This window comes from Callorhinus ursinus, unplaced genomic scaffold, assembly GCF_003265705.2.
Source record: "Callorhinus ursinus isolate GAN/ISIS: 27379988/994484 unplaced genomic scaffold, GSC_fseal_2.0 scaffold4, whole genome shotgun sequence".
NCBI classification, from domain to species: domain Eukaryota; kingdom Metazoa; phylum Chordata; class Mammalia; order Carnivora; family Otariidae; genus Callorhinus; species Callorhinus ursinus.
The window spans coordinates 21,016,284-21,027,124 of NW_027397066.1; the positions used below are offsets into that span (position 1 = coordinate 21,016,284).

The following is a 10,841-nucleotide window of genomic DNA, read 5'->3' on the forward strand; positions in this document are numbered from 1 at the left end:
TTGGGGTTGCGACATCAAGCCCCATGTTGGGCTCTGTGCTGGGGGTGGAGCCTGTTTGGGAATCTCCTTCTCTCTCTCTCTTAAAAGAAACAAACAGACAAACAAAAACACCAGGAATAAAATCCCCTCCCTCCTACTTTGTCCTGAGGACTGATTGAGATGATATATGTGAGAAGGCTTGGGACAGTGTAGACTCAATTATATTTTCTGTCGATTCACAAATTTCGTATCATAGTATCCCTTTAAATAGAAAGCTGCTTGCCTGCATGTTAGATTGGCATACAACTTTTCAAAAACACTCTATTGCATAAAACTAAATACTTCTGTATGTAATCTGTTTTTCAGAAGTTATCTTTCAGTTCTTAAGTCCTTTTTTTGCCTAGATTCTTTGATTTGTTGCCTATTTTGGAAACTTGGAAAGTACCATGCAAATACAGACATAGTTTTGCTAAGTTAAAAATAAAATACTTAGTGTTTGCTGGTGAAGGAAAATATGATGCTATGTAGGTAAAACTGTGTGATGAAAATCAGATTCACATTTCATAAGAACATTTCTGGAGAACCTTAGACTTGAAAAGTAGGAGCCAAATGCTTCTCCCAGACGATAGTTTATAACTGTCACTGAAGTCAAGAGTAATTCTGAGGGTAGAATTTAAGCCAAGTGTTTGGAAAGCTGGGAGAAAAAAAAAAGAAGAAGAAGAAGCATGCATAAATTTCCAAATCTTTCCAAAGTACTTAGATGGGAGGCAATTTGTAGTTAAGATCTTGAGAAATGTTTTTTCCACTAGTGGGATATTTATAACACCTTAATATAACTTATTTTAGCTTCCACAGGATGCTAATCATGATAGAATTTAGTTAAATAACGATTTAAGTAGCAAAAACTACATATACGACAATACCAGTTAAAATATGTAACATGGAATCTTTATTTTTTAAAATTTCTATTTAGTTTTTTAAAAACACATGTTGGCTTTTATTTTATTTATTTATTTGTTAAGTAAACTCTATACCCAATGTGGGGCTCAAACTCACGACCCTGAGGTCAAGAGTCGCACACTCTACTGACTGTGTCAGCCAGATGCCCCTAACACAAAGTCTTTAAAGAAACCTTTAAATACAGAGTTTCTCTAAATGCCTTTTACAAATAAAATACATCATTATGAGATTGAGATGAAACTTTTCAAACATACCTCTTGCATAAAATTAAGCCCATACTCAAGATTTATTAGTAGCCTAATAATTAGAAATTATCTTAGATACCTCCAGTAATTTCACAAGGTCTCTTTTTTTTAAATTCCTACATGTTGACATAATTAAAATTTTTAAAATTGTTAAAAAATTGTTAAAATAAAATATATGGACATCCTGATATAATGGCAATTATTAAAAGGGACAATGTACAACTTTGATTATGATGTTCCAGGGGATTCGTGGTTAATCACCTATCTCTGACCCAGCTAGGTATTTCACAAGACAGGAGTTGATATCTCTTACTATTTGTCAGTGCTTGAATAGACTGGCTCCAAAGTTGATCTTAGTCTATTTTGGACAAGGGTGCTAGCCACAAATGTCATATCTACCAGTTGATGCTTATCATTACACTATCTATGACACAAAGTAACACAGATGCAAAGAGTAAAACCTTTCTGGTAAGCTTTCTTTGAAAAACTGATAAAGGCCATCTGTGCCCAAGGTTAATAGTAACACAGGCCAGAGGAGAAAAACATACGATCTTTTTCCATTCTCTTAATTTCGTATATAACCATAGTCAAATTTTCACAAATAAATGTGCCAACCAAAAATAAATACAGTAAACTTATTGAGAGACAATTCTTTCCATTTAATCATCTACATAAATACCTGGTTTGATCTGTGCAACAAATCTATAAGGGAGATAGTACTAGTCCATGTAATAGAAACAAAAACAAAAACAACAAAAGAAAACCAAACTGAGCAACAGTATGGGTGAGAGAATTTCCTAAAAAGGTAACATTTACAGATGTTATTAATATTATTATATTATTAATATTAATAACTGTGTACAGGTGTACACAGTTATTTCGTGTGATGTCTGAAATGATTCTTAAAATGTGCCTAAGCAAGAAGTTTTACCTTCCCCATTAGCAGATGAGAAAAAATTAGTTTGCCCACAGTTGGCCTTCTGACTAGTGGTGGAGGTAGGACTCCATGGTAGACTAGTCCAGTGCTCTTTCCTTCATGTCCCAGCTGTTTTTTAATTTTTTATTTGATTTTTCTTAAAGATTTTATTTATTTATTTGTCAGAAAGAGAGGAGAAGGGAGTACAAGCAGGCGGGGACGGCAGGCAGAGGGAGAAGCAGTCTCCCTGCTGAACAAGGAGCCCGACACAGGACTCGATCCCAGGACCCTGGGATCATGACCTGAGCCGAAGGCAGATGCTTAACCAACTGAGCCACCCAGGTGTCGCCCCAGCTGTTTTTTTAACTATGTGTGTTCAACACTGGCTCAACACAGAACCAAAAACCACTGCAATATAGGATACATGACAAAGGGGAAAGTTTAGGAAATCAAAATTTTTATATATTACCTTGTAAACAAATAACTGGTATTTTATGATTCATGTGGTATTGTCTTTTTTTTTGTATAGTGTTGTCATTTTGTCATTTTTTTGTAAAAGTGGCTTTATCTTGTTTATATCCTAAAAAGAACAAGGCATATCAATCACACATGGAAACATTTTCTTCCAATTACATTAGCTATGAAAACTTTTGACAAATTATTAGATTTGTACACAACAAATGTGCATTTGATTCCATTCACGTTTCCCATCACTAGAGTAAACGGCCCGTTCTTTTTCTTACTTCACTTTCCTGAACTGCTGCGCATGTTAGCAAGTTATGTAAAGCTTTGGGCCTGCAAAAAAAAAAAAAGAAAAAAGAAAAAAGAGAAAAGAAATCAAATTCCCAGGGTCAAAGAATCCTATGAAAATCAAACACAATTGGTAAGAGAAGAGTGAATATTTATTTTTGTTCCTCAAGTTCTCCTAAAGCCCACTCCATGACTCATTTTCAGTGTTCTATTTCTTTTAATCCTTATTTTCCTTCTAGAATTACATAGTCTTATGGAATCCTTGTCACTCTTTCAATCTCCTGTACATTTTATTAACCTTGATTAACATGTAGAAAACAATGGGGGTATTGTTATTAAGAAAGGGGGGATTCATGCTTATAAAGATGAATGAAAACCATAAGTTAATAAATTTTTCTGGAGTAGGGCGCCTGGGTGGCTCAATTGGTTAAGCGTCTGCCTCTGTATTAGGTTGTGATCCCGGGGTCCTGGGATTCAGCTCCAAGTCAGGCTCCCTGCTGAGCATGGTGTCTTCTTCTTCCTCTTCCTCTACCCCTCCCCCCTGCTCATGCTCTCTCTCTCTCAAATAAACAAATAAAATTTTAAAAAAAGACAAAAATTTCTCTGGAGTAAAAGTTGTTAATTTTTTTGTATTTTTTTATTTAAATTCAATTTAGTTAACATATACTGTATTATTAGTTTCTGGGGTAGATGCTAGTGATTCATCAGTTGCATATAATAACCAGTGCTCATGACATCACATGCCCTCCTTAATGCCCATCACCCAATTACCCCCATCCCCCCACCCACCTCCCCTCCAGCAACCCTCAGTTTGTTTCCTATAGTTAAGAGTCTCTCATGGTTTGTCCCCCTCTCTGTTTTCATCTTATTTTTCCTTCCCTTCCCCTATGTTCATCTGTTTTTTTTCTTAAATTCCACATATGAGTGAAATCATATGGTATCTTCTTTCTATGAAAAAGTTCCTAATTTTTTTTAAAGATTTATTTATTTATTTGACAGAGAGAGAGAGAGCAAGAGGAAACACAAGCAGGGGAAGTAGGAGAGGGAAAAGCAGGCTCTCCGCTGAACAGGGAGCCCAGTGGAGCTCAATCCCAGGTCCCTGGGATCATGACCTGAGCCGAAGGCAGACGCTTAACGACTGAGCCACCCAGGTACCCTGTAGGTTCCTAATTTCTAATATGAGTTGTCAGTAAGGCTTTACTGACTGACTTACAACTACCTCATGATCCAATCACATCAAACCCTGCTTTCCAGCCCGAGAGGCTCTCATTGGCCATCTACAGGAGGTGTCCCAAACTTTTTGGACGTGTGCACCTCTTAAAGTTGAATAATAATAACAGTGATACTGCCATTTCTGAGTGGGATAGAATAAAGAAATGAATTAACACCAATCTGGATAAAATCACCACTATATTCAGCATCTTAAACACTGATTTTTGAAGTGTTGAAAATTCTTGCAAAGCATGTGAAATATCTTTATTAGATGAATGCAACTTACAGATTTATTGAATAAAAATAATGATAAAAACTAACACTACCACAGCAGTTATGTGACAGGTATCATTGTAAATGATTTAGACATCCTCAACATTTTGAATCCTCATGATGTAATAAACGTCTTGAATCCTCACGACCACCCTGTGAATCAGGTGCTATTATCTCCATTTTGTGGAGAGGAAACTCAGGCATTAAAAACAGGCAGTAACTTGCCTAAGGTCTTAGAGCCAGAACCCACGCAATGTGGTGCCGGAACCCATGTTCTTCATCATGAGGCTGCCCAGCAAAATATTCAATGTTTTACTGTGTCTCATTAATAGAAGATGGTGTAACTTAGTCTTTGAATAAGAGCAATGTTGAAATGTGCCACTGGGTTTAAGCCACCCCAGCAAAGCATGCCCCCTTCATGAATGTGCTTATCTTACTGCCACTAACTGCTTCACATGCCCATTGCATACACACTAAGGGGCTCTGAAACTCATTCCTTTTAATATTTAAATATCTTTTATTGTTTTTTAAAAAAAGAAACCATATGCTGTTACCCCCTTTAATGTTAAACTCTTGAAGAAAGATTACGTCTAACCCCTACGACAAAGATTCTCAAAGTTTGGCTCATGCACAATTTGCATCAGAGTCTCTGACCAGCCTGCTAGAAATGCCTGTTCCCAGGTTCAGCCCAGATTTACTCATTTAGAGTCTTAGGGAGTGGGACGCAGGGGATTCTGATGCCAAATTTTGAGGACCTTCCTCCAGATCCTTCTTGTGACCCTGCTTAGGATACCTAACCCCTGCTTCTACACGCACCAAACCCCCACCTGGAGTTCCCCTGAGTACAAGATACCCTTTCACACCTCAGAGCCTGAACATGTTGTTTCCTGTGCTTCTCATGCTTCTTCCCCCTTTGATGGTCCTCTAAACTCCCCCTCTATTAAGAGTCAGTTCAAAAGTCCTCTGTAAGTTTTCCTGGGGTCCATCAGTCCAGAGTTAGGTGCTTCTTCCATTGTACTCCAATGCCCTTAAACTCATTGATCTGTCCTAGAATTAGACTGCAACTGGTCTGTGTACTGTTAGCCAGGGAGTCCCCTGAGATCTCTGCATTTATCTAACTTTTTAAACCACCAAAGATCATGCCTAACATGAAGTGGTAGGGACTCTAAACTTGCTGTTTCGACTTGCTTGTGAGTTCAGTGTTACCCAGTGACTGGAGTAAAGTACTGACAGTTCTGCAGTTAATTGTACTGAGATGGTAGGTCAAGTCCATCATTTCTATTAGAAAATAATGTTCTAGCATCTCATGATGTAATAAACGTCTTGAATCCTCACCACCAGGAGATAGAACCAAGGAAATAATTTCATTCTTTCAATTTTTTTTTCTTCTTGCACATTTAATCCGTTTCTTCCGTTTTCCCTTCTTTATGTTTTGTATTTTGAATAGGCAATGCATGTACTAGGTACAAAATTCCAAGTATCCAAGACAGCTGACTGGGAGATAAGTCACCTCCTCACCACACCCTCCAACCACTGAGTCCCTTACAGTTTCTAGTGTGCCCTTCCAGAGCCATTTTAGATACATAGAGGCAAATAAGTATGTATTTATCATCTAACGCTATTTTGTACCTTGCTTTTTAAACTTTGTTATCTTTCCATATAAGTACATAAAAAGCAGCCTCAGCTTATTAACAGATGCATACTATTTAATTCTGAGAATATATCATGATTTTTAAATTAAGTTTTTAATTTTAATTCCAGTATAGTTAACATACAGTGTTATATTTGTTTCAGGTATGATTGTTTTTTTAAAATAAGACACCTCTTGATTGATGTGTAGGTTGTTACCAGTATTCTCTACCATCAATGATGCTGCAATATATAGGTAATTTTATACACGTGTGAGTCTAACTGTAGGATAGATTTCTAAAAGTGGAATGGTAGGATTAACAGGTAGTGACAAGTTTTGGAAAAATGGTTTCATAATGATTATGCCCATTTGCACTCCCAATAGAACATATGTGAATACCTATTTCTTGATATCTTGCCAATAGTATTTTCTTTTTTTTAAGATTTTATTTATTTGAGAGAGAGAGAGAGAGCTAGTGAGCACAAGTGGGGAAGGAAGGAGAAACAGACTCCCCTGCTGAGCAGGGAGCCCGATGTGGGACTCCATCCCAGAACCCTGGGATCACAACCTGAGCTAAAGGCAGATGCTTAACCGACTGAGCCACCCAGGCACCCCTTGCCAATAGTATTTTCTTTCCTGAGGTTCTAAAATGAACAAAGGAAACCTTCAAGTAAGTGTAGATTCATCTACTGCTCCTAACCCAGGAGCAAGAAATTTTTTTTTTTTTTTTTTTTTTTTGCATTAAGTCAACGTAGATGATTGCTCTATAGGATCTCCTTTCCCCAGACAGGCTGGCGCTGCAGCATTTATTGTTAGTCTAACCCCAATACTGTTTTCAACCCTAGAAGGCTTTGCCAGTCTTCAGAATCATTTCTCTTCTGCTGTAGAGTGGGAGACATCCTGTTCATTCTACAAATACTTACTGAGCACCTACCAGGCTCGAGGCATTGTTCTAGTGGCTTAGGTTTAAACAATGAACAAAATAGACAAAAGTCCCTGTCGTTATTAAGATTACATTATAATGGGAGGAGGCAGAAAGTAAACACAATACACAGGTATGATACATGGTATGTTAATTTATAAATGCCTTGGGAAAAATAGAGGAGGGAATAGGGAGTATGAGGAGTCATCTTCGTGGAGGGTGGTTACAGAAGGCCTCGCTGAGGTGACATTTAAGCAAATATCTGAAAGCAGTGAAAAAAAATGAGCAAGATATCTGAAGGAAAAGAGCAAAAGAAGTTGGTAGTGTGTCTGGTATGTCCTGGGACAGCAAGTTAGACTGCTGGTTAGAGCTTAGTGAGCAAGGGGAAGAGGAGGAGGTGAGGTCAGGGAGGTCAGGGGATTTGAAATAGCAGGTCAGATGTGTAGGTCCTTATAGTGAAATAGGAAAACCATGGAAAGTTCTAGAGGGTTGTTCTGAATGCCCTACTGAGAACAGGCTGAGAGAGGGCAAGAATGGAAGAAGGGAAAACCAGTTTGGAGACTTTCTGTAAACCAGGTGGGAAAGGAGATGGGTCACGGTGGGCTGGGAGCCATGATGGTGTAGAAATATTTGGACTACAGGTCTGTTTTGAAGGAATGGCTGGCATGATTTGGTTAGACAGGACATTCGATGTGAGAGGAAAAGGAAGCAAGAATAACTCCAAGGTTCTTGGCTTAAAGAAGGAGGATAGAGTTGTCATTTACTGGATTGGGGAAAGACTGCAGGCAGATCATGTTTTAGGGTGAAGATGAGTTGTGATCTGGCTTGTGGCTACCATGGCTTTCTGTGGCTGGGGTTCTTAGATGGCCAGGGTTCCAAATTAAGTTAATGGCCTGGACTAGACTATGACTGAAATGCCTTCTTGGGATGAAGACTTTAAGGAATCTGCCCATGGGCATTGTCCTCCTCCTGAGCTACCCTGTTCCAAAGTAGACTTGTAGTGAGCTATTGTATTAAATGTCCTTATATCTTTTTTTTTTCTGTGTCAAACACTTAATCAAAGGGATAGGAAAATGCACACACATATCATCACACATAACTAAAAACGTTGAAAACAACTCAAAAACTTGATTTCTTGTCCACTACATAACAAGCAGAACATGAGCCTCTATTAGAGGACTCACTGTCCTCCAAAAATCAAAACAATTCAATTCCACATTTGCGGGTCTGTGATATCACCAAGCCCCCAGCTCCTAGAAAATGCCAGGCTGGGCTGGTAAAGAAACCATACCAGGGCAATCTGAAATGTGCCTGATAGAAGAATGTAACCAGGAATGCACGGGACAAATAAATAATTCAAGAGAAGGATACACTTAAAACAGTCGTAGCTAAAACATCTGATGAAACAATACCTAAGATGGAATGAATATTTCAGCAAACGCATGGAAAGTGAAGGAAAGAAAAGCCATTATTTTAACTCGTTAGCGGGAGGAAAGGAAAACAAAACACAAGAACAGAAACTCACATATACGAATTACTTCAAAAGGCTAGGAAGAGATTAGGGGAAAGAAATTTTTAAATTGTGTCCTTGAATGGGGGACGGAATCTATACTGGGCAACATGGCAAGAGCGCAGAGAGCCGTATTTTTTCCCTATTCCACTCGCGATGCCAGCGGGTAGATCAGAAAGAAAACAACCAATAGCTACAAGAGAGTAACTAAGGAAATCCTAACTCGTTTTAAACCAAGTGGTGGCCAGACTAGGTGACTCAGAGCCATGACTCAAACCCAACACTGGGGGCCGTCAGCTCCCGGAGGCCGGGGGCGCGGCGTCAAACACATTTTAGGAAAGTACCAGGCTCGAGGAAGGCGACAGGAAACCTCCCCAGGGGATCGGCCTGGGGCTCCTCCTGCCCTACAGTCTGACCTCTTACCATCTACACCAAGAGGAGTTTCTAATCTCCTGGCTTCCCCTTCTTCCTTTACAGCCCGCCCACCCCACCACCCATTTTTCTTCCACAAAGTGTCACGCGGCGTGTGTATGCAAGACGCCGTGCCCCCTCCCAGCGGCTCCCCACCACGCGCTCACCCGCCCCGCCTCCTCGGCGAGCCGCTCCCTTCCCACCCCGCCCGCGCCCGCCGCTCGAACACGCGCCGCACGAACAGCGCCTGGAGCTGCACTAGACAAACACCTGTCCCGCCTGGGCTCCGCGAGATTTGGGGCGAAGGCATAGGCAACAGTGGGCGCGTTCTCGCGAGGTTTAGGAAATTTCCCACGGCCCGTGTTGTGTCTGAGCTGAGTAGTGGAAGGCGGTGGGAAGGAGGTGTAGCGTGAGACTGGGCTGCCCGCATTGGGCACATGCGCAGTGCCGCTCGCGAGTGCCGCGCCAATCCTGCAGCGCCTTCAGCAGGTCTCCGGCAGCGAATTCCAGTTCTCCGGGTTTTGGGGCTCCCTACAGGAGGCAGTGCTCGATCTGGGAAACTCTAGGAATTGAAAGGGCAAGCCTGGCGGGGGTGGCGAGGTGGAGAAAGGGTTGTGGCAGGTAGGAAGGAGGGGTCAGGATTCGAGCCCTTCTCCTTTCTATTAAATGCCCAGACGGACTAAGTTTGCTCCGGGGTTTCCAGGCTTAAGTTGCCTGAAGTGCGTTCCGGGCAGCGACCAGCGTCCTCGACTATGCCAGGCCCACGGAAGGACCCGAGCAGTGTCTGTCCCCATTCCACCTGGGTTCACACACGGCTGGGGACGGCGATGAGGTGCTAAGGAGGCTCACACAGCAGGCCGCTCTCTGCCCCGGGGGCATCTCTGGTTTGAGTGCGAGTGGGGCCTCAATTCCAACGCGGTTTTCACCTCTGGAGAAAACTACGCGGCGCTCTGGCATGCATATACGAGGTGGACATTAGGGGTGTCTTTGCCAGAGGCCTTGGCCTGACCTCATTTCACACCCAAGGAAAAGAAAGCTAAGTCCACAGAGCTCAACTGCGAGTTTTACATTTACAGAGCTCTGAAGGGTCACAGCCCACGTTGTCATCTTGTCTGTCTGTGCGCAAGCATGGGGGGGTCGAAGAGAGCGAAGACAGTTCTAGGTTTGTCACTTGCCGAACTCCAGGCATCTCTGTAGCTCCAGCATCTAACGCAGACATTTGCATAAGGGAGGTGTCCAATGAACGTCTGAATGAATGAAAAGGGCTGGGAACCAGAGTGAGCGGGAAGCCACTTGGAAAACACCCATTTGAGGAGGTGTTTCATCTAGGCCTGTGAAACGCGGCAGATTTTCCCAGGACCCCTCCTCCCTTCCCCTCGGCCCCGCCTCCTGACCCCTCCATTCCCCGTCCCCGTTGTAATCCCCTCCGGTTTTCCTCAGTCTCCACGTACGTCCCTCAGGGCGCGTCCCAAAACCCGGATAACCGGAACACTCCCCATGGACCACACTGAGGGTTCGCCCGCGGAGGAGCCGCCTGCGCATGCTCCATCGCTTGGGTAGGTGTCCAGGGAAGGCAGCGAGCAGGATCCCCCTACTCCGCGGGCGGCGCGAGGCGTTTGGCTCTTCGCGGCAGCTGCGAGGGGAAAAGAAGCGCGGGGGCTGGGTGGAATCGAGGAGTGAGGAAAAAGGGAAGGGGCGGGGGAGAGGGACCGGGGAAGGCGTCAGGGGGAATCTCGCGAGGGTTGGAGTTTTGGCGAGAGTTTGTGGAAGATGGCGCCTGTTGTGACAGGGTAAGTCTGGGGGAATCGGAGCGCTGGGAATCGGCAAAGTTGCGGGCGTCTCGCAGCCCGCGGCGGGCGGCGTGTTCGGGGGCCGCGGCGCGCTTGGCGTCCGGGGCCGCGGGGGCGGCGTCGCGTGCGTCGAGCGCGGCGGCGGCGGCGTGTGGCCGTGCGCTGCTCGCTCTGCGCCGCCGTGGCTCGGGCTCCGGCGCGTGAGGGCGGGCGGCGGCGGCGACGCCGGCGGGTGCGGGCGTG

At 43.2% G+C, this 10,841-nt stretch overlaps 1 protein-coding gene and 1 long non-coding RNA gene across 7 annotated transcripts in view; one reads left to right on the forward strand and one right to left on the reverse strand.

Moving 5' to 3' along the window:
• Window positions 1–10,841, forward strand: part of RBPJ (recombination signal binding protein for immunoglobulin kappa J region) — a 226,064-nt gene that overhangs the window by 100,985 nt on the left and 114,238 nt on the right. For 2 of the 6 annotated variants that reach the window (XM_025887394.2, XM_025887393.2), the window contains exon 1: window positions 10,386–10,598. The exons of 1 other annotated variant lie outside the window; for it this stretch is intronic. Coding sequence is in view for 3 of the 5 variants with exons in the window: in XM_025887393.2 (XP_025743178.1) it covers window positions 10,579–10,598 (20 nt within the window). In the remaining 2 variants the exon portion in view is untranslated. Of the gene's footprint in view, window positions 1–10,260; window positions 10,365–10,385; window positions 10,599–10,841 lie in introns of those variants that run through there. 3 more of the 6 variants (XM_025887396.2, XM_025887395.2, XM_025887398.2) reach the window with 2 other exon arrangements.
• On the reverse strand, window positions 306–10,181 carry LOC141372582 (uncharacterized). Its single transcript, XR_012377872.1, has 3 exons — window positions 9,079–10,181; window positions 2,570–2,895; window positions 306–673 (listed from the first exon to the last, which is right to left on the reverse strand). It is a non-coding gene; the product is annotated as an uncharacterized lncRNA (long non-coding RNA).